This window comes from Rhinopithecus roxellana, chromosome 13 (genome assembly GCF_007565055.1).
Source record: "Rhinopithecus roxellana isolate Shanxi Qingling chromosome 13, ASM756505v1, whole genome shotgun sequence".
In the NCBI taxonomy this organism is placed as follows: domain Eukaryota; kingdom Metazoa; phylum Chordata; class Mammalia; order Primates; family Cercopithecidae; genus Rhinopithecus; species Rhinopithecus roxellana.
This window is the reverse complement of record NC_044561.1, coordinates 122,648,002-122,672,024: the sequence shown is the minus strand read 5'-3', so window position 1 is coordinate 122,672,024 and position 24,023 is coordinate 122,648,002. Positions and strand designations below refer to the sequence as shown.

General features: G+C 43.7%; 1 protein-coding gene across 7 annotated transcripts in view; it reads left to right on the top strand.

Moving 5' to 3' along the window:
- STAU1 (staufen double-stranded RNA binding protein 1) overlaps positions 1-24,023 on the top strand; it is an 83,365-nt gene that overhangs the window by 6,357 nt on the left and 52,985 nt on the right. For 3 of the 7 annotated variants that reach the window (XM_030915403.1, XM_030915401.1, XM_030915400.1), the window contains exon 2: positions 11,690-11,760. The exons of 2 other annotated variants lie outside the window; for them this stretch is intronic. Coding sequence is in view for 3 of the 5 variants with exons in the window: in XM_030915400.1 (XP_030771260.1) it covers positions 11,722-11,760 (39 nt within the window). In the remaining 2 variants the exon portion in view is untranslated. Of the gene's footprint in view, positions 1-11,689; positions 11,761-20,333; positions 20,623-24,023 lie in introns of all 7 variants that reach the window. 2 more of the 7 variants (XM_030915398.1, XM_030915397.1) reach the window with 1 other exon arrangement.

Below are 24,023 nucleotides of genomic sequence, written 5' to 3'. Positions count from 1 at the left end.
AAGAAAAGTAATATTTTTAAAGTGGTAAAATGGAAATTACTGCAAATAGCTTAATTTATTTTTTAAATGTTTACATTCCCATGCTAGTGAATAAGGTTGATGTAACAGTGATTTATGTCACCAGATAAATGGAAGTAGAGAAAAATCCCTTAGGCTGTTAATTGCTGTATAGTTTCTGGGGTTACAAATGTTTATTAAAGAAGTAGACTCAGGGAGCTCCCTCAAAGTATATTTACTGAAAGCAAAAGTGGAAAAATCTATTTGAGAAAGTGTTTGCTTTCGATTAAAAATTGGTCTTCTAAATATCAAATCTGTAACCCATCTGGCTTATGTTTAATCTGGAATCTAATTTGGGAAAGAAGTGTGATGACTATGTGGGTTTACAACAGTAGTGGAAGCAAAACTGGCCATTTTATTATGATAGAAATTTTGTGTCATGTCTCCCAGACAATAAAGGCTAAGAAAATCTATTTAAATACATTGGGGTCTTTTCCCCTGAATGAAAGTGATTGCTGAGGGTTAAACCTTCATTAGATTGCCTCTGCTTTTTTTTGTCCTTTTTTTTTTTTGGAGACAGTCTTGCCTTGTTGCCCATGCTGGAGTGCAGGGGTGTTATCTCGGCTCACTGCAACCTCCGCTTCTTGGGTTAAAGCAATTCTCCTGCCTCAGCCTCCCGAGTAGCTGAGACTACAAGCGAGCACCACCACACCCGGCTAATTTTTTGTATTTTTAGTAGAGACGGAGTTTTGCTGTGTTGCCCAGGCCTGTCTCGAACTCCTGAGCTCAGGCAGTCCACCCGCCTCAACTTCGAGAAGTGCTAGGATTACAGGCTTGAGCGACTGTGCCCGGCCTTACCCCTGTATTTGATGTAGCTACAGAACTGGTTGCTCAGTGAGTGGGTTGGTTTTAGTCAGCATATTCTCTGATCCCATTTAAAACTTTTTACAAGTGGAGTGTCGCTGTAAGTTTTATAGATGTTCGTGTGTAAGAACAGGTTTAGTGAATTTGCTGGATAATAATACTGGCTACTGTTGAGCTCTGTGATTCTAACCATGTGCCAGGTTAGAATTACAGGATGAAGGTTATTTTATGCAGAAAAGGAATCTAAAAGGTCAGGTTGAATTTATCTAATAATATAAAAGTTGCAGTTCATTTAGCTCTTTCCTTGAACCAAAATAAAAGGGTTTCTTAGACCCTTTATGTTGTATTTCTAATGCAAACATCTTTGCAACAGAAAGGTCATAATTGCTGAGGTTACTTCCGAGAGGCCAGATAACTGACTCAGAGTCCTGAGACACCAAGTATTAGTTCTAGAGCATAGGCTGTCTGGTCTGGCTCCAAAGTCAGTATTCTTTCCACTGAACCATGCTTTGTCTCTAAATTATGCTTAGGTGCTTTTTGTTTAGGATAATTGTTTCTGCTTGTCACTAGCGGCCCTCCCCCGACTCTCCCCACCACAGCAGCTAGGATGAATTTTGCTCATTAGAACCTTAGATCAATTTGAAAGAAAGCTTGGTTAAGTAATAGTCTTTTACATGGACTCTTGAAATAGCTTTCCAGTTTGCTTTTATTTGTTATATCAAATTAAGCTAAAACTTAAAACTGATCCACAGGTTTGTGTGTGGGGAGGGGCTGTCTTATTAACCTTTGTGTTGGAGGCCAGCTCCTAAATTACTACTATCATGTGCCATCAAGTTTGTTAAAAATTGCCGGCACAGTGGCCCACGCCTGTAATTCCATCATTCTGGGAGGCCAACGCAGGCGCATCACCAGAGGTCAGGAGATCGAGACCAGCCTGGCCAACATGGTGAAATCCTGTCTCTACTAAAAATACAAAAATTAACTGGGTGTGGTGGTGTGTGCCTGTAATTTCAGCTACTTGGGGGACTGAAGCAGGAGAATGGCTTGAACCCGGCAGGTGGAGGTTGCGGTGACCTGACATTGTGCCACTGCACTCCAGCCTGGGTGACAGAGCAAAACTCCATGTACAAAAAAAAACAAAAACAAAAAGCCAGTAGTCCAGATTGTTGCTAAAAAATTCATTTCTTCTGAATTCTAACGTTCTGCTTTAGTGGAAATGAGTTAACTAAGCTTCCAATTAACTTTATAGGATAGGTGCTGGTTGTCCTGTTTGCTTCCTAGCCCTTTCTAACATCCTTTTTGTGGCTGATACTGTTGGGAGTATTTAATGCAGCTTTCTGTTTGGAATTGAGCTGCTTCCTGAACAATTTTGTTTTTACTTTTCTTTGAATCGGTGATCTGAATCAGAAGCTTCTTTGGTATTCCACCCGGGCAGTCGTCGTCTTTTATGGCTAGTCTTAAAAGGCTGGATCAATGAAATTAAATCTGCCTTTGGATTTGAGCTTTTAGTGAGATGGTGTCTGAAGTTCCATTTTGTGTTTAACTTCAACTGAGGCTACCGTGTAGTCTGTAATGACATAGCATGTCTCGCTAATCACTAAAAGGTGTTGGAAATACCCCTTGGGATGAAGTGAGCAGATAATGCTGCTTACATTGTTACTATATTAGCTCCCTTCAGAGATGAGCTTTAGGATCTAACTAGATCTTGTCTGATTTTCTCCTGTCTTTGCTTTTTTGAAGTCCATGCCTTCTATAGATTACAATTAACTGAGGCATGAATTTTCTACCCTTGCAGATTCCACCTCGATACAAATAGGGCCATTGTTTGCCGAAGCCATTGTGATTTTATGCAGAATGTTGGGCAGTCCTTTCCTCTGTCAGAAAGAACAATTTATATGTAATGATAAGTCTAATTATGCTTGGAAGCTTATTTTCCTTGTTGCACAATCACCTGCTCATGAAAGCTCCATGACCCTTTACCTAGATGACAGTCAAATATAGTTAGGCAAGTAAGTTTCCTTTTGGTTTATCATTGAGTAAACCTTTGCAACCTGTAATGTTTAGCAAGTGACTACTTCTGTATAGTAATTTTCCTTTTAGCTGAGAATGTATTCAAGCACCAAACATAAAAAAGAATACAAGTGAAATCAACTTTCTTTTGCATGAGTGACTTTCTATAATTTGCTACTTTTTATCATCTTTTTTTTTTTTTTGAGATGGCGTTTCTCTCTTGTAGCCCAGGCTGGAATGCAGTAGCGCGATCTCAGCTCACTGCCACCTCCACCTCCCAGGTTCAAGCGATTCTCCTGCCTCAACCTCCTGAGTAGCTGGGATTACAGGCGTGCACCACCATGCCCAGCTAATTTTTGTATTTTTAGTAGAGATGGGGTTTCGCCATGTTGGCCAGGCTGGTTGCGAACTCTTGACCTCAGGTGATCCACCTGCTTTGGCCTCCCAAGTGCTGGGATTACAGGTGTGGGCCACCGTGCCCAACCTTTGTTTTTTTTTTGAGATGGAGTTTTGCTCTGTTGCCCAGGCTGGAGTGCAGTGGCACAATCTCGGCTCACTGCAAGCTCCGCCTCCTGGGTTCACACCATTCTCCTGCCTCAGCCTCCTGAGCAGCTGGGACTACAGGCGCCCGCCACCACACCTGGCTAATTTTTTGGATTTTTAGTAGAGATGGGATTTCACCATTTTAGCCAGGATGGTCTTGATCTCCTGAACTCGTAATCTGCCAGCCTCACCCTTCCAAAGTGCTGGGATTACAGGCATGAGCCACTGTGCCCGGCCTTTTCGTTTGCTTTTCTTCTTATTTATATATATATATTTATACATATAATCTATATATATGTATAATCTATCTATATATATATAGATTGAGATGGAGTCTCACTCTGTCATCCAGGCTGAAGTGCAGTGGCTCAATCTCAGCTCCCTGCAACCTCTGTCTCCCGGGTTCAAGCAATTCTCCTGCCTCAGCCTCCCAAGTAGCTGGGATCAGAAGCACCCACCACCATGCACAACTAATTTTTGTATTTTTAGTAGAGATAGGGTTTCACCATGTTGGCCAGGCTGGTTTCGAACTCCCGACCTGAGGTGATCCCCTCACCTCGGCCTTTTTAATCTTCATAATAGGGTGTTTTGAATGTGGCTTTTTATTATCATTTTATAATGTAAGTTATGGTCTACCCTAATAATGTTTAACAGCTGACTTTGGCATGGCATGTCATACTGTTTTGTTTGTTTTTTGTTTTTTGAGAAGGAGTGTGGCTCAGTTGCCCAGGCTGGAGTGCAGTGACGTGCTCACTGCAACTTCCACCTCCTGGGTTCAGGTGATTTTCCTGCCTCAGCCTCTCAGGTATCTGGGACTACAGGTCTGCAATATCCATGCCTGGCTAATTTTTTTTTTTTTTTTTTTTTTTTTGAGACGGAGTCTCGCTCTGCCGCCCAGGCTGGAGTGCAGTGCCCGGATCTCAGCTCACTGCAAGCTCCGCCTCCCGGGTTCCCGCCATTCTCCTGCCTCAGCCTCCCGAGTAGCTGGGACTACAGGCGCCCGCCACCTCACCCGGCTAGTTTTTTGTAGTTTTTAGTAGAGACGGGGTTTCACCGTGTTAGCCAGGATGGTCTCGATCTCCTGACCTCGTGATCCGCCCGTCTCGGCCTCCCAAAGTGCTGGGATTACAGGCTTGAGCCACCGCGCCCAGCCAATTTTTTAATTTTTAGTAGAGATGAGGTTTCACCATGTTGGTCAGGCTGGTCTCGAACTCCTGACTACGTAATCCGCCCACTGCGGCCTCCCAAAGTGCTGGGATTACAGACGTGAGCAACTGTGCCTGGACTTTTTGTTTTTTTTTGTTTTTGAGACGGAGTCTTGCCCTGTTGCCCAGGCTGGAGTGCAGTGGCGTGGTCTCTGCTCACTGCAACCACCACCTCCCGGGTTCAAGCGATTGTCCTGGCTCAGCTGCCGGGTATCTGGGATTACAGGTGCCTGCCACCGTACCCGGCTAGTTTTTTTTTTTTTTTTTTGTATTTTTAGTAGAGACAGGGTTTCACCCTGTTGGCCAGGCTGGTCTCAAACTCCTGGCCTTGTGATCCACCTGCCTCGACTTCCCAAAGTGCTGAGATTACAGGCATGAGTCACCACACCCAGCCGGCATGTCATAGTTTACAAGCATTTCGCCTACATTACCAGGTAATCCACCCAAGAATCATATGATTACTGCTTTATTAATCATATGAAATTGTGGCCGTGCGCGGTGGCTCAAGCCTGTAATTCCAGCACTTTGGGAGGCTGAGACGGGTGGATCACGAGGTCAGGAGATCGAGACCATCCTGGCTAACACGGTGAAACCCCGTCTCTACTAAAAAAAAAAAAAAAAAAAAAAAAAAACTAGCTGGACGTGGTGGTGGCGGGCACCTGTAGTCCCAGCTACTCCGGAGGCTGAGGCAGGAGAATGGCATAAACCCGGGAGGTGGAGCTTGCAGTGAGCTGAGATCCGGCCACTGCACTCCAGCCCGGGCGACAGAGCGAGACTCTGTCTCAAAAAAACAAAAGAAATTGTGGTAGGCTGGGTGTGGTGTCTCACCCCTGTAATCCCAGCACTTTGGGAGGCCATCAGGCGGATCACTTGAGGTCAGGAGTTCAAGACTAGCCTGGCCAACATGGTGAAACCCTGTTTCTACTAAAAATACAAAAATCAGCCAGGTGTGGTGGTGGGTGCCTGTAATTCCAGCTGTGCGGGAGGCTGAGGCAGGAGAGTTGCTTGAACCCAGGAGGTGGAGGTTGCAGTGAGTGGCGATGATGCCACTGCACTTCAGCCTGGGTGACGGAATGAGACTCTGTCTCAAAAACAAACAATAAAAAAAAAAAAAACAAAAAAATTGTCATTGTATCCCATTTTTTTTTTTTTTCATCACCCCAGGCTGGAGTGTTGTGGTACGATCATAGCTCACTGTAGCCTCAACCTGATGGGCCCAAACAATCCTCCCACATCAGCCTCCCAAGTATCTGGGACTACAGGCACATGGCACCACACCTGGCTAATTTTTAAATTGTTGTGAGATGGGGGTCTCACTGTGTTGCCCAGGCTGGTCTGGAAATCCTGGCCTCAAGTGACCCTTTTGCCTCGGCCTCCCAAAGTGCTGGGATTACAGGCATAACCCCATTTTACATATTAAAAGGGTGAGGCCTACAGATGTAGCTTGCTTAGGGTTATTCAACTGAGTGGCAGAGTTGCAACCCAAACTCAGATCCCCACTTGAGAGTTTTTTTACATCATACCCAACAGCTGGTTTGCCCTTACCCTAAATACCTTTTTACGTATTTTGTTGTCGCTGTTTGTTTGATTTTGACACAGGGTCTCACTCTGTCATCTAGGCTGTAGCGCACTGGCACAATCACCCTTCATTGCAGCCTCCACCTCCTGGGTTCAAGCAGTCCTCCCACCTCAGCCTCCCAAGTAGCTGGGATCAAGGTGTGTGTGCCACCACATCTAGCTACTTTAAAAAAATTTTTTGGGCCGGGCGCGGTGGCTCAAGCCTGTAATCCCAGCACTTTGGGAGGCCGAGACGGGCGGATCACGAGGTCAGGAGATCGAGACCATCCTGGCTAACACAGTGAAACCCCATCTCTACTAAAAATACAAAAACTAGCCGGGCGAGGTGGCGGGCGCCTGTAGTCCCAGCTACTCGGGAGGCTGAGGCAGGAGAATGGTGTAAACCCGGGAGGCGGAGCTTGCAGTGAGCTGAGATCCGGCCACTGTACTCCAGTCCGGGCGACAGAGCGAGACTCCGCCTCAAAAAAAAAAAAAAAAATTTTTTTTGTAGAGACAGAGTCTCAGTATGTTGCTCAGCCTGGTCTCAAACTCCTGGGCTCTGTCCTCCCACCTTGGCCTCCCAAAGTGTTGGGATTATAGGCGTGGGCCACCATACCTAGCCATCTTTTACATTTTTATGTGTCTTTTTCAGTTATGAAGTGCTGTGTATTTTTTTTTTTCTTCTTTGAGACAGAGTCTTGCTCTGTCACCCAGGCTGGAGTGCAGCGGCGTAATCTTGGCTGATTGCAAGCTCTGCCTCCCGGGTTCAAGCCATTCTCCTGCCTCAGCCTCCTGAGTAGCTGGAACTACAGGTGCCCACCACCAGGACTGGCTAATTTTTTGTATTTTTTAGTAGAGACGCAGTTTCACTGTGTTAGCCAGGATGGTCTCGATCTCCTGACCTTGTGATCCGCCCACCTTGGCCTCCCAAAGTGCTGGGATTACAGGTGTGAGCCACCGCGCCCGACCAGTGCTACGTTACTACTAAAGGGCTACTGTGAGTTATTTATTAAAAAATTTGTGTTGGGTGTACGAATGTGAATTCCATCCGGACAGTGACTATGTCTTATTGTGCATACCTTTCCCCAGTGCCTAGAATAGTGCCTACAAATAGGTGTTGAATAATTATTTGTTGAATGAATAAAGTAGTGAATTTAATTCATGCTCTTGTATTCTAATATGCTTTTGTTTTCCTTTGAAATGGAGTCTTGCTCTGTCACCCAGGCTGGAGTGCACTGGCGTGATCTCGGCTCACTGCAACCTCCACCTTCCAGGTTCAAGCTGTTTTCCCACCTCAGCCTCCCGAGAAGCTGAGATTACAGGCGTGCGCCACCATGCCTGGCTAATTTTTTTTTTTTTTTTGAGGTGCAGTCTCGCTCTGTCGCCCAGGCTGGAGTGCAGTGGCGTGATCTCCACTCACTGCAAGCTCCGCCTCCCAGGTTCACGCTATTCTCCTGCCTCAGTCTCTGGAGTAGCTGGGACTACGGGTGCCCGTCACCACGCCTGGCTATTTTTTAATTCTTATTTTTAGTAGAGACGGGATTTCACCGTGTTAGCCGGGATGGTCTCAAATCTCCTGACCTTGTGATCCGCCTGCCTCAGCCTCCCAAAGTGTTAGGATTACAGGCATGAGCCACTGTGCCTGGTCATGCCTGACTAATTTTTATATGTTTATTTTATTCTATTTTTGAGGCAGAGTCTCGCTCTGTTACCCAGGCTGGAGTGCAGTGGCCCAATCTCAGTTCACTGCAACCTCTGCCTCCCGGGTTCAAGTGATTCTTCAGCCTCAGCCTTCCAAGTAGCTGGGATTACAAGTATGTGCCACCATGCCAGACTAATTTTTTTTATTTTTAGTAGAGACAGGGTTTCACCATGTTAGCCAGGCTGGTCTTGAACTCCTGACCTCAGGTGATCCACCTGCCTTGACCTCCCAAAGTGGTGGAATTACAGGCATGAGTCACTGCGCCAGCCTAATTTTTGTATTTTTAGTAGAGATGGGATTTCACCATGTTGGCCAGCCTTGCCTCGAACTCCTGACCTCAGGTGATCGGCCCGCCTTGGCCTCCCAAAGTGCTGGGATTACAGGCGTGAGCGCTGTGCCCGGCTTGGTATGCATTCTTGACTGTGGAAAATTGCAGTGGTAAGTGTGCACTATATAGATATATTGGTAATGATCATGATGGCTTTGGATTATCTTTTGAAATTGGAGGATTTGAAAACATAGATTTGCATATGGAAATATGAATTTTTGTTGTTTTTTTGACATGGAGTCTTGCTTTATTGCCTAGGCTGGAGTGCAGTGATGCGGTCAGGGCTCACTGCAGCCTCAACCTTCTGGTCTCAAGCAGTCCTTCCATCTCAGCCTTCCAAGTAGCTGAGACTACAGGCACATGCTACCACGCCTAGCTAGTTTTGAAATTTTTTGTAGAGGTGGGGTCTCCATCTGTTTCCTAGACTGGCCTCGAACTCCTGGGCTCAAGCAGTTCTGTCTTGGCCTCCCAAAGTGTTGGGATTACAGGCATGAGCCACCATACCTGGCCAAAATGTGAATGTTTGTATGAATCTCAGCTATCACTGTGTAAAAGTATTTGAGATCCATATGGGCGCAGTCTGCTGTATTTCTCCTCTCTCTCTTCTTTCTTTGCTAAGTTGATGGTTATTTTTTAGCATCATCTTTATGTCTGACTCTAATAGCCCCTTTTCCCGTTCTTGTATTTAACTTTTTTTGTGTGTGTTTTAAATTATTATTATTATTATTTTTTGAGACGGAGTCTTGCTCTGTAATCCATGCTGGAGTGCAGTGGTGTGATGTCGGCTCACTGCAAGCTCCGCCTCCCAGGTTCTCGCCAGTCTTCTGCCTCAACCTCCTGAGTAGCTGGGACTGTAGGCGCCTGCCACCGTGCCCGGCTAATTATTTTGTATTTTTAGTAGAGACGGGGTTTCACCGTGTTAGACAGGATGGTCTACATCTCCTGACTTCGTGATCTGCCTGCCTTGGCCTCCCAAAGTACTGGGAATACAGGCCTGAGCCACCGCACCTGGCCCTTAAATTTTTAAATTTTATTTTAATAGAGACTGTTGCCCAGGCTGGTCTCAAACACCTGAGCTCAAGCGATCCACCTGCATCAGCCTCCCAAAGTGCTGGGGTTACAAGCATGAGCCATCACACCTGGCTTTTGTTTTTTACTTCTGCTTTGGGCTAGAAAACTAGACAGCCTATACCGGGTGTGATTGCTCACACCTGTGATCCCAGCACTTTGGGAAGCTGAGATGGGCAGATCACAAGGTCAGGAGATGGAGACTAGCCTGGCTAACACGGTGAAACCTCGTCTCTACTAAAAATACAAAAATTAGCCAGGCGTGGTGGCACGCACCTGTAATCTCAGCTACTCGGGAGGCTGAGGCAGGAGAATAGCTTGATCCTGGGAGGCGGAGGTTGTGGTGAGCCGAGATTGCGCCATTGCACTCCAGCCTGGGCAACAGAATAAGACTCCGTCTCAAAAAAAATAAATAAAAGAAAAAAAGAAAACTAGACACCCTGCTTCTCAGAATAGGGGATTTGGAAACAAAACAAAAACTAGACACCCAAACTTACAATAATTGTTTAACATGGAAAAGCTTGGCTTGAGTGAGGCCCCTGTTGGTAAAAAGCATGGGCTGTGTTAGAAGGTCTTAGGTATTTGGGCTGCTCAGAGGCCTTTTTCAGTTTCCATTCATGCCAGTCTTTTGAATAGCTGAGGTATTAGAACAACTGGGCTCTAGACTGGAAAGTTGTTAGTATAATATACTATCTACGAAAAGAACCTGAACTGTTAAAATACCAGAAAATAAACTAGAGCTCATGATTTATTTCTGGAATCAATTAGACAGTGAACAGCAATTTTTTATTGCCTGTTAAGCCATAGTAGCAGTGAGAAACTGAAACAAGCAAAAAGAGCGTAAGAATGTATAAAAGCATCTCAAGGTAAGAAATTCTATGTGTTACTACTGATGACTACCATTTAAGTTGGGGGACATCTAGATAGACTGCAGAATTTGAGAATTAAACTCAAATTCTGTCATCTAAAGTTCACTTCTAAAAATGATTATGATTTGGACTTATTAGAGATAATGTGCTTTTTTCATATTTTGCAATTTAATATACCACTGTTTTATGTACCCAGTGCCTATTGGTAAAATTTTCCATGAAATTGTATTTGGGTCACCAAGCATATGCTAACGACATTTATGAATAAAGTAGTAGGTATAAAGGGAAAGAAAACACAGGTTTGAAAATCAGTCCTATGTGATTGGACAATATGTAATATAAGTTATGAGGCTGGGTGTGGTGGCTCATGCCTGTAATCCCAGCACTTTGGGAGGCCGAGGTGGGTGGATCACCTGAGGTCAGGTGTTCGAGACCAGCCTGGCCAACTTGGTGAAACTCCGCCGTTTCTACTAAAAAAACCCAAAAAACAAAAATTAGTCGGGCGTGGTAGCGGGCTCCTGTAACCTTAGCTACTCCAGAGTCTGAGGCAGGAGAATTGCTTGAACCCAGGAGGCGGAGGTTGCAGGGAGCCAACATCACGCCACTGCACTCCAGCCTGGGGGACAGAGTGAGACTCCATCTCAAAATAACCCAAACAAACAAAAAAACCGAAAGATTATGAGGTATTCACATTACTCTCATCAGGAAATAATTGGGACTGGAAAAGGAAAGTTCTGTCTCTTATAAATGTGTCTCTGCAAAATATTCTTCACCCAGCTTCCAGGCAATTGTGTCATTTTTTTTTTTTTTAAAGAGTCTTACTCTGTGGCCCAGGCTGGGGTGCAGTGGCGTGATCTTGGCTCACTGCAACCTCTGCCTCCTGCATTCAAGCCATTTTTGTGCCTCAGCCTCCCAAGTAGCTGGGATTACATGCCTGCGCTAAGTTTTGTATTATTTATTTATTTTCTTTGAGACAGAGTCTCGCTCTTTTGCCAGGCTGGAGTGCAGTGGCGCGATCCCGAGTCACTGCAGCCTCTGCCTCCCAGGTCAAGGGATTCTCCTGCCTCAGCCTGCCAGGTAGCTGGGACTACAGGTATGCCATCATGCCGGCTAATTTTTGTATCTTTAGTAGAGATGAGGTTTCACTATGTTGGCCAGGATGGTCTCAATCTCTTGACCTTGTAATATGCCCACCTCCGCCTCTCAAAGTACTGGGATTACAGGCATGAGCCACCGTGCCCAGCCTAATTTTTGTATTTTTAGTAGAGATGGGGTTTCATCATGTTGGCCAGGCTGGTCTCGAACTCCTGGCCTCAGGTGATCCGCCTGCCTTGGCCTCCCAAAGTGTTGGGATTACAGGCCATGAGCCACCACGTCCGGCCGCTTGTGTCTTTTGAAGACTCTACTGCGTGCTGCCTCAAATCATGACATCATGCCTTCAGTCTTCCCTACTTGTAAATTATAGGTTTCCCCAAAACTTGAGCAGTATGTCTTCAGTTTCAGAAAAAAGACCTACCCTACTAAATTATTACTTTTTATTTTCCAGAGTTTATTAACCACTTAACCTCTCAGAACTGAATGAAAACAACATTGTTCCTGGAACGCCCTCTTTTTAAGGTACATATAATTTGGCTTTGTAATTTCTGGCCTGTTGATAATCACTGGTACTTTTGAATTCTTTAATGAGTTGTGTGGAGAATGATTTTTACTTCTGGCTGTAATATTAGAGAAGCAAAATAAATTTTATGCAGTTTGAATTTCATCTTTACTCTTGATTTAATTAGAAAGTAAGTAGGAAAAGTTATTGGCAAGAATGTAAAGCCTATGTTCTTTAAACAGAGAGACATGAGAATTGATGACTGAAGCTGTCATTAAACGTGACTGGCTCAATAAGCTTCTTGGTCATAGTATCTTTCGTAGTTTGGTTTTTTAAAAAAACCCTTCGATTTCTCAGATAGTTTGTTAAATGTGATTTGCAAACTTGTGGAACAAATTTAGCATTTTTTTCGATCGTGAGATAGAGTTATGAATCAAGCTTCGTTTACCACTAGCAGCTTGTGAACATTCAGATAAAAAAGGAGTTTTCTAAGAGTGTTCAGGATTTTCTGGTCTTTTGTCAGGGCAATGCCAAATACACTACGTGGGTTAGCACTGCTTCCTGCTTTTAACACTTTCCCTCTAAAAGCTGAAAGCACATTGCCATACCATATCTCTGAGGTAGTAATTAGGAGACAAGTTAACCCACTTTTTTTGAGAATGAGGAAGTGGAAACATAAGGAAATTATCGAAGTTGTACAAAGCTCAGTGAATGGTTTTAAACTCACCACACTGGATTTGTATAATGCTTTGCTTTGCTTTCTTTCTTTTTGAAACGGAGTTTTGCTCCTGTCGCCCAGGCTGGAGTGCAGTGGCACCATGTCGGCTCACCTCGGCCTTCCGAGTTCAAGCAGTTCTCCTGCCTCAGCCTCCCAAGTAGCTGGGATTACAGTCATGTGCCACTACGCCTGGCTAATTTTGTATTTTTAGTAGAGATGGGGTTTCACCATGTTGGTCAGCTGGTCTTGAACTCCTGACATCAGGTGATCCCCCCACTTTGGCCTCCCAAAGTGTTGGGATTACAGGCGTGAGCCACCATGCCCGGCCTAATGCTTTTCTTTTTAAATAATTGTTTTATCATGCCTCAGGATTCCTTTAGTGTTTTGACTGTCTGATTGCTGCAACTGAGGCTTTGTCAAATATCGTATTATAAAGTGTTTTTGGGAAGCTGAGGCACAGAGGAGTGGGTTGCCAAGAGCTGGGAGTGGAATTGAAAGCTACAACTCAGAAGTTTGATCTGATTTAACATTGTTGGTTGCTACTTAGCAGCAAGGGTGGTTTCTTAGAAAGTGAGTTTTGGCACTGGTCTGTTTTGCATGAAGATGCTGGTAAATGCAGTTGTGTTTCTAGGTAGATGGCACATGGTTACAGATTACAGTTTCCCTTTTCTGAAAGGAAAAGCCTGTTAACCATTATGTTGAACCAAGCCCCTTCATAGTCAAGAATATGTCACACAGTACTACTTTTAAAAGTCTCCAGCAGATCATGAACAGGTATTCATTTTTATTGCCTTGAAAGTTTTCTATGTTTGTATAAGTTTAGATTAAAAACTGTTTACAAATATATGTGCTTGAATTTTGTTAGTTTTGAGAATATCTCTTAGAGAAGAAGAGATGGAAACTTGTTAAAGTTTTGAAACTAGAAAAGAAAATAAGGTTTATAGTTTTTTAGACTGTAGAGATAAATTGTTTTCACTTTAGCATGGTGTGATGGGTTTTCTAGGATGAAAATTAATAATGAAAATCTCTTTTAGGAAGTGTTTCTTTAAGCAGACCATCTGACCTCCCAACTGTTACATTTGTGTGGAAAGAAAGTCCTCCATTGCCCATGGCATTGGGCCAAGTGTAAGACAGGGACTACATTCAGTCTCGCTTGTATTGCAAGTGCAAAGATCTTGAACAACCTGGGTTGTTTCCAGACAGTATTTTTGGTTAATTTTATTGTCTTGCAAGTGAGTGTGCCTCCTCAGGGCTAATCTCCTCTTTGTACTTGAGCATCAGGTACATAGTGATTTGTTTCTTTCTTTTTTTTTTTTTTTTAAGTAGTTTGGTCATATTTCTTTTAAAAAAACCTTTTATTATTGGGTTATTTAGTATATATAGGCCTGCTATTGAACATTATTTGCTTGACATTGACCTTAAAGCAGTCATTTTGGAAACGATCGTATAGGACGATAGTGATTGACATGCTTCTGTACTAGCGTCTGCCCTGCCTACAGGTATTTGGATAATGTTTGGAGTCAATGAATTACTATTTTGTGGGGCTGGGAGGGAGAAGTAATAGAGAGTGAGTTTACTTTCAGAAAACATTCAACCATATTGCAACAAGAAAGATGTGTCAGAAAAGAATCTTAGAAATAACTGGTATAAGGAATGATGTGGGTATTTTAGATGTATTTAAAGGCTGTTGAAAAGGACTTTTTATTGTAGAAAAAGTGGTTTATTTCTTAATGTTTTTCAATTGACCAAGTTTCTGTGGGAGTGGAGCCTCTCAAAAAACTAAAGAGAACAGAATAATAGATTTACACGTGATTGCTTAAAGATGTCGTCTTGTGTCTTTGAGAAAGAGTTTAACACACAGATCCTTTCCAGCATTTAAGAATGTACAGTCTGCCATTTGTGGGTTTACATGTAATAGATGCTTAATAAGTTTTTGTAGACTATTAAGTGAATATATTTTAGAATTGCTTTTGCTTTATAACAGTGAGGCACAGAGTGCTCCTTTGTATCTGTATATCCATGTTACATCAGATTTACCGAAGGACTTGCAAGGGGAGACATTTAGTGAAATGTTTGTAACGATCTGAAAAGGAGGCTTCTCCAAAGTTGGGATGACTTCTTTCCTTCTTTTTTTTTTTTTTCAGACACATCTTGTTTGGAAATATCACTTATTATGAAAGAGAATGATACGTTGATTAAACAAAAGTACAGCTACTACATTATAAGTTGTATTAATCCAGTTTAAAAATTGATTATTAAAAATGTTTTTTTTGACTGGGCACGGTGGCTCACGCCTATAATCCCAGTACTTTGTTGAGGCCAAGGCAGGTGGATCAGTTGAGGCCAAGAGTTAAAGACCAGCCTGACCAACATGGTGAAACCCCGTTTCTACTAAAAACACAAAAAAATTAGCCAGGTGTGGTGGTACACACCTGTAGTTCCCACTACTCGGGAGGCTGACACAGGAGAATCACTTGAACCTGGGAGGCAGAGGTTACAGTGAGCCAAGATCGTGCCACTGCACTCCAGCCTGGGCGACAAGAGTGAGACTGTCTCCAAAAAAAATAATGTTTTCCCAGGCCGGGCATGGTGGCTCACGCCTGTAATCCCACCACTTTGGGAGGCCGAGGCAGGCGGATCACGAGGTCAGGAGATCGAGACCACGGTGAAACCCCGTCTCTACTAAAAATACAAAATATTAGCGGGGCGCTGTGGCAGGCGCCTGTAGTCCCAGCTACTCAGGAGGCTGAGGCAGGAGAATGGCATGAACCCAGGAGGCGGAGCTTGCAGTGAGCCAAGATTGCACCACTGCACTCCAGCCTGGGTGACAGAGCGAGACTCCGTTAAAAAAAATAATAGTGTTTTCCCATAATTGCTTAAATATTTCATAGTGCAAAGATTTAACAATCTGTAAGTTGAAAGTGGATAAGACTAAGCATGTATTAGCCATAGCACAAGATAATTAAAAAAAGACTAAGCACGATTGCAGATAGTTCTGTAAACCATTTCTAGAAGGGTCTGCCTTCTTGTATATTAAATCACTCAGACTGTGCCTAGTACAGTCTAGTCTTGGTAGGTTCACTGCTGAGTGCCAAATACACATTTTGTGACCATTTTTTAGTACATCATGTATAATTAAAAAAAACTTTCGTAGAGCTCATGTGCCCAGATTCTCTTTCACCACAACCCATAAAAGCTATTTGACACTTGTAAAATGGTAACTGCCAGCCAAGGCAAGATTCTATTTTTATGAGAAGATTTTTGTGTTACCAAGCCAATCTTAAGACCCAGGAGGACATGGAATTAAAGAATCTTTTAAAAGAAATACCTGTAACTCCATAATTTTGCACATTTTATTATGGTGCTTATGTATCCTATGTAAAATTAGGGCTTGAGACTAAGATGAGTATGTTTTCTTGATCTGGTGTCTAAAGCCCTTCAAATAGGGAAAAAACCAGGAGATGAAAGGTCCTCATCTATGTGGGAGGCAGAGAGGCAGGGAAATGGCAGCACGACACAATTCACAGTAAGAGGTGTTTTCCAGCACCAGCGAGATCTGAAGAATCTTTGCTTTTCAAACTTTTCAACCTAATTTTACTGTGTATAAAATAGCGTTTGTCTCTAAGAAGACTCTAACAAAGCATTTAGATCTCTCGAGTCCTTAATTTACCTGATGGAAAACAATCCTTGAAGACAGGTTTAAAGGAAAAGACTTGTTTGCATTTAAGGACTTAGTCTTCAGGACAGTACTGTTGAGCAACAGGTTCAGAATTTATATAGAAGTTGTATTTCCAAAGTTCCACAGTTCCTTGAAGGCTGCTATGAACTATATCAATATCAGTAATGAAAAACTTAATTTGTTCTTTGAGTTATGTGGACAAATGGTATATTTTCCCCCTTTCATAACTGTGATGTCTGTCCCGGCTTCTCTTTGGGAGAGGAGCATCTGCTTGGGTGCTAAAATACTAGCATCAGGCCGGGCACGGTGATGCTAGTGGCTCATGCCTGTAGTCCCAGCACTTTGGGAGGCCGAGGCAGGAGGCTCACTTGAGGTCAGGAGTTGAAGATCAGTCCGGCCAACATGGCAAAACGCTGTCTCTACTAAAAATACAAAAGTAGCCGGGTGTGGTGGTACACACCTGTAATCTTAACTACTCGGGGCCGGGTGCGGTGGCTCAAGCCTGTAATCCCAGCACTTTGGGAGGCTGAGACGGGCGGATCATGAGGTCAGGAAATCAAGACCATCCTGGCGAACACGGTGGAACCCCGTCTCTACTAAAAAATACAAAAAACTAGCCAGGCGAGGTGGCGGGCGCCTGTAGTCCCAGCTACTCGGGAGGCTGAGGCAGGAGAATGTAGAAAACCCGGGAGGCGGAGCTTGCAGTGAGCTGAGATCCGGCCACTGAGCGAGACTCCGTCTGAAAAAAAAAAAAAAAATCTTAACTACTCGGGAGGCTGAGGCAGGAAAATCGCTTGAACCCAGAAGATGGAGTTTGCAGTGAGCCAAGATTGCGCCACTGCACTCCACCCTGGGCAACAGAGCGAGACTCTGTCTCAAAAAAAAAAAAAATTAGCATCTATTTTTTAGGGCCTTTTGAGATGGAAAGGGGATTTTCTTTTCCTGTCTAAGAATATAAGTTACTTGTGGCTGGGTGCGGTGACTCACGCCTGTAATCCCAGCACTTTGGGAGGCCGAGGTGGGCGGATCATGAGGTCAGGAGATTGAGACCATCCTGGCTAACATGGTGAAACCCCCGTCTCTACTAAAAATACAAAAATTCAGCTGGGCATGGTGGTGGGCGCCTGTAGTCCCCGCTACTCAGGAGGCTGAGGCAGGAGAATGGTGTGAACCCAGGAGGCGGAGCTTACAGTAAGCTGAGATCACGCTACTGCGCTCAAGCCTCGGTGACAGAGTGAGACTCCATCTCAAAAAAAAAAAAAAAAAAAAAAATAAGACTATAAGCTACTTGTTCCATTAGTAAGATTGTATTTTTTTTTTTTTTTTTTTTTGAGACGGGGTCCCGCTCTGTCGCCCAGACTGGAGTGCAATGGCCGGATCTCAGCTCACTGCAAGCTCCGCCTCCCAGGTTTTCGACATTCTGCTGCCTTAGCCTCCCAAGTAGCTGGGACTACAGGCGCCCGCCACCTCGCCCGGCTGGTTTTTTGTATTTTTTAGTAGAGACGGGGTTTCACCGTGTTAGCCAGGATGGTCTCGATCTCCTGACCTAGTGATCCGCCTGTCTCGGCCTCCCAAAGTGCTGGGATTAAAGGCTTGAGCCACCGCGCTCGGGCAGTAAGATTGTATTTTGTGGGTTAGTATATGTGTGCTTGAAACAGTATCCCTGGCCCCTCTATCCACTAGATGTCAGTAGGTCCCCCATTCTGCATGCTGATTGTGACAACCAAAAAATGTCTCCAGATGTTGGTAGATGTCTCCTGGGGGAACAAAATTGCCCGGTCTTGAGAATCACTGCCTTAGATGCTCTGTTCAGGCTTAAATAAGACACATAAAAATGTTAAATTAGCAGGTGACTAATTTATGAGTATTGTTTGTTGAATTTTCATATTCATCGTGTTGGAAATTTAAATTTACCTGGTCTTATTTGAAGAGTTTAACTTTTTTTTTTGTTTGTTTTGAACTACATGTTTCAACCAACTGTTAGACATAACTCCTTTAGGTGAATTTAAGGATAATATTTTTGAGGCAGTCTTAATTTAAAAAGCCTGTTCCTTTCTCAGCTTCTAGAAAACTTACATATTCATGACTGACTTGAGCCGAGTGCAGTGCCTCACGCTTGTAATCCCAGGACTTTGGGAGGCCGAGGTGGGCAGATCACCTGAGGTCAGAAGTTTGAGACCAGCCTGGCCAACCTGGTGAAACCCTGTCTCTACTAAAAATACAAAAACTAGCCAGGCATAGTGGCTCACGCCTGTAATCCTAGCTACTTGGGAGACTGAGGCAGGAGAATTGCTTGAACCCAGGAGGCGGAGGTTGCAGTGAGCCAAGTTTGCACCACTGCACTCCAGCCCGGGCGACAGAGCTCTGTCTCAAAAAAAAAAAAAAAGTTAAACATTTATGACTGACTTGAAATCCTGGCAGTCAGCCTGCTTTAGAGAGCATTAACCAAAAATCCCTTGGTCCACACCCTTTCTAAATTTAGGCATTCATTCAGAGTCTCAAACTCTGAGAGCCACTCAGGACACAGTTGGGTTGCTCTTTCTGGGATAGAAGTACATTCTGGAGCAGATACTTTACTCCTACCTTATTATTTGACCTTGAGACCTGTGGTTGGTATTGTGAAGTTGTACATACACTACAAGTGACTTTTTTGTTGTAAAAAGTGCTCTTCTTAAGACAGTTTACAAAAAGGAAAAGGAGGAGTGAATGAGTAAATGAAGAGAGGAGAGAAGAGGAGGAAAAAAGTTTCTATTTTAGCAGCTGACAGGGGAAAAAGACCCAATGAAATAAGGTCATAGCTGACTTCTGAATGGTTCTGGACTTGTTTCTTGACACTGGCGACTTGTCTTCTAAGACCATTATGTAGATCTTCAATGGAACGCCTCTGTTATTTTGTTCTGATTCCAAAAGTAAAAAGGAACAACTGCACTCTTGGGGAATTTTGTTGAGTAAGGTAGTACTTATGCCTCTGCTATCCAGAGTCACATTTCGACTGAGATTCTTTTGAGTTTTGCAGTCCTTTTTGCTCTCAGTAAGAGAGAATGTGCCAGGACTCCTCAAGTAGCTTAATTGCTCTGGTCATTCATCTCTTTCTTGAGGACCAGCGTTAAAAATCATTTTGATACTCAAAAAAAAAATTAAAGTAACAAACTGTTTCTTTATAATAGAACTTCTAGTTAGTTGGTTTGCTGGTGTCTGCATTGGTTGGCTATTTCCTGAGAGACCTGTCATTCTGTCTTTGTTGCCACTGGTTATTTTTAAGTACTTTGACTCATTAAAAACATTTTCGGCTTTTAAAGGATGACCATGAAAATGAGCACAACTGTCCTTATTTTTGACTCGTGAAGAACTTTAGTGTATTTAGAAGTAATGCCTTCATTATTTTCTTAATTTACAAGATGAAGTAAACAAGCTCCAGTGCTCCGCACCCCACCACCACACCAGTAAAATTGCCAGTCTAAAATCCGTTCCTGTCTTCTTCATCTCCGCTTTTGCTTTTAATAGTATAAATTCTCTAGTATGGTCTTCATCACTCACATCACTTCTCAGGATCTGTGAGCCTGGGTAAGGGTGGGATAGTTTTCTTGTTTGGGGTCTGTAATTAAATGAGACCTCAGACAAGCCTTTTAGGAAAACAATACATCTGTCATCACCATAGGGAAAAAGAAACAACAGAAGTATCCCACCTTCCTTCTGTCAGCTTAAAACCCTAAGGTTGTCAATCTGAGCCTTGGTCCTTAAAAGGAAGCATTGTTCACATTCACCTGTTCCTGGTATTATAAACCTAGTTTGCTTTCAATTTCTCGTAATTTTGAGACCAGAAAGAAAACTTTACTATGCCCCAATTACTATAGAAACCTCTCCATACTTTTAAATTTGCATTTTTGAATGTAAGCTGTAGTTTGCAATTCTTAATATTCACCAATAAATGTTGTACCCTACTGATTCTCTTTGTATAATGAATATGCAGAGCACACGGGTATTGTAAATCATTTAAAAAACACTGTGGGAAAGTCACAAGGCCAAGAAACTTACTATATACCAGGAGAAACATATTTCGAATAAATCAACATAGCTACATGCTAAATGGAGCTACTTTCATAACTGAGTAGGTGACACCATTTTGACTGAATATTGGCAATTACATATCTCCTCTATAATTTACCTTTTTATTTTCTTTCCCTTACAACTTTTAGGTAGAACTTTAGACTTCATAGCACTGAATTAACCTGCACTGAAAGCTGTTTACCTGCATTTGTTCACTTTTGTTGAAAGTGACCATGTCTCAAGTTCAAGTGCAAGTTCAGAACCCATCTGCTGCTCTCTCAGGGAGCCAAATACTGAACAAGAACCAGTCTCTTCTCTCACAGCCTTTGATGAGTATTCCTTCTACTACTAGCTCTCTGCCCTCTGAAAATGCAGGTAGACCCATTCAAAACTCTGCTTTACCCTCTGCATCTATTACATCTACCAGTGCAGCTGCAGGTAAGCATATAAATCCAAGTGTCTTCTATTTCAAATGTTTTCTTACCCTGTTTTCTGATCTCATAAGTAGGTTGCAGATTTAGGGAGCTCTCACATTTACCTTCAAAAAGTAAAAGAAAATATCACCACCCACACTTCTTTATCCCAGTTATACAACACTGGTTGTGTAGGGGATTGACAGAGGCCTCAGTTGACAGACCATTTTAGGTTGTGAGAAAGAGAAGTGAAAGCTGAAAACTACACAGACTATAAAGCCTCATCTGTTAAAGAGTGGTGGCTGGCAGAAAGAATTGAGCAGTAAATACCACCTTGGATATTCATCGTTGTATGGGATAATTCTGCATTTAAAATTATTTCCCAGAACAAGCCAGGTGCCATGGCTCATGCCTGTAATCCCAGCACTTTGGGAGGCTGAGGCAGGTGGATCACCAGAGGTCAGGAGTTAGAGACCAGCCTGGCCAACATGGTGAAACCCTGCCTCTACAAAAAATACAAAAACTAGCTGGGCTTGGTGATGCACACCCGTAATTCCAGCTACTCAGGAGGCTGAGGCAGGAGAATTGCTTGAACCTGGGAGGTGGAGGTTGCAGTGAGCTGAGATTGTGCCGTTGCACTCCAGCCTGGGCAACAGAGGGAGACTTCGTCTCAAAAAAAGAAAAAAGTAAAAACTAGGCCGGGCACGGTGGCTCACACCTGTAATCCCAGCACTTTGGGAGGCCAAGGCGGGTGGATCACAAGGTCAGGAGTTCAAGACCAGCCTGGCCAATATGGTGAAACTCTGTCTCTACTAAAAATACAAAAAATAGACGGCCGTGGTGGTGCGTGCCTGTAGTCCCAGCTATTCAGGAGGGTGATGCAGAAGAATCGCTTGAACCCAGGAGGCAGAGGTTGCAGTGAGCCGAGATCATACCACCGCACTCCATCCTGGGCAACAGGGCAAGACTCTGTCTCATAAATAAATAAATAAATTTCTAACAACTGACGAAGAGCTCTTGTATTTGCATAAGCCTTCTTTTTGGGTGTCTGTAAGATTTTATCCCAAGCAAGGGGGCAGCCAGATTTACTAGAAAGCAAAAAAGTACATTGACATTTATTTATTTTTATTTCTGTTTTGAACAAGTAAGTTTAAGTCTGGAAGGTTCCAGAAGTAGTTCAGAAATCATAATGAGGACCAATTAGAAATGGAATAAAGAAGCAGAGTTTTTTTCTCTTCTTACCTTTCCTTTCTTTCTTTTCGTTTGTTTCACAGGGTCTCTACTGTAAGACAGCACTATCACAGTTCACTGCAGCCTTGAACTTCTGGGCTCAAGCAATCCTCCTGCCTCAGCCTCCCAAGTAGCTGGGACTACAGGTGCACACCACCAAGCCCAGCTAATTTTTAAATCGGCCTCCCAGTCTGGCACAATGACTCACACCTGTAATTCTAGCAATCTAGGAGGCCAAGGCAAGCTGATCACTTGAGGTCAGGAGTTGGAGACGAGCCTGGGCAACACAGCAAAACCCCGTCTCTACTAAAAATACAAAACCGCCGAGTGTAGTGGCAGGCACCTGTAATCCCAGCTACTCAGGAGACTGAGGCAGGAGAACTGCTTGAACCCAGGAGTCAGAGGTTGCAGTGAGCCGAGATCACACCATTGCGCTCCAGCCTAAGCAACAAAGTGAGACTCTGTCTCATAAATAAATAGGCATCCCAAAACACTGAAATTACAGGTGTAAACCACCGTGGCCAACCAACAAGGAGTTTTTTTTTTTTTTTTTTTTGAGACAGAGTCTCGCTCTGTCTCCCAGGCTGGATGGAGTAGAGTGGTATAATTACAGCTCATGGCAGCCTCGACCTCCTGGGCTCAAGTGACCCTCCTGCCTCAGCCCCTGGAGTAGCTGGGACCACAGGCATGCACGAGCACGCTCAGACAATTTTTGTATTTTTTTGTATAGATGGGGTTTCACCATGTTGCCCAGGCTGGTCTCCAACTCCTGGGCTCAAGTAATCTCCCGCCTTGGCCTCCCAAAGTGCTGGGATTACAGGTGTGAACCACCATGCCTGGCCATGACGCAGAAAATTTTAACAAGAAAATAAATTTGGGCATTGTAGCTCACACCTGTAATCCAGCTATTCAGGAGGCTGAGGCAGGAGGATCCACTTGAGCCCAGGAGGTTGAAGCTGCAGTGAACCATAATCACACTACTGTACTCCATCCTAGGCAGCAGACTACGACTGACTCAAAACAAAGTTTAGAAGCATTCAAATCTGATTATTAGGAAAGTGAACTAAAGGTACTTTACCGTACACAGGGGCTCATGCCCATAATCCCAGCACTTTGGGAGGCTGAGGCAGGTGGATCGCCTGAGGTCTGGAGTTTGAGACCAGCCTGGCCAACGTGGTGAAACCATGTCTCTACTAAAAATACAAAAATTAGCCAGGTGTAGTGGTGTGCGCCTGTATTCCCAGCTAATTGGGAGGGCGAGGCAGGAGAATCGCTTGAACTTGGGAGGCAGAGGCTGCAGTGAGCCGAGATCACGTGACTGCACTCCAGCCTGGGCAACAGAGTGAGATTCCATCTCAAAAAAAAAAAAAAAAGATTTAAAACCCTTGAAAAATACCTAAAAATATTGTAGACAAGAAACTGAGGCTAAAGAAACAGAACTTAAAACCAGTATTCTTATGAATAGGAGACAGGGTCTGACCAAAAAAAAAGGAGTGGGGGATAATAAATAAAAACAATATTCTGCCTCCCAACACAACATGTTGCCTCCCTGCAACATGGCAAGACCAGTGAAATAAATGGGGTGTCAGTGTTGGTTTTTTTTTTTTTTTTTTGAGATGGAATCTCGCTCTGTCACCATCCTGGAGTGCAGTGGCACGATCTTGGCTCACTGCAACTTCCTTCTCCTGGGTTCAAATGATTCTCCTGCCTCAGCCTCCCTAGTAGCTGGGGCTATAGGCCCATGCCACCACACCCGGCTAATTTTTGTATTTTTAGTAGTGACGGGGTTTCACCATGTTGGCCAGGATGGTCTCGATCTCTTGACCTCGTGATCCACCCGCCATGGCCTCCCAAAGTCCTGGGATTACAGGCATTAGCCACCACACCCAGCCCAGTGTGGGTATTTCTATACCAGAGTCACCTTATAACAGAGTCTTTTCTTCCCCTTCCTTATGCCTATTTCCTCTCAATTTCCTCCTTTGTCTTCTCATTTCCTTTACTTTATAAATCTGTTCTTAGAGTGTTTGCTTCTCCCACTCAGCTGCATGGTATCTTCCACGCCACCCCCACAGTTCCTGGGACTGGTTCACCAGATAACATTCTTGATTTTTCATACTCCTGTAGAGATGCTGTTTTCCCCACATTTGTCATGTGAGACTCTCTGAAAAGGAAAAGGCACAGACTGTTTCAGTCTTC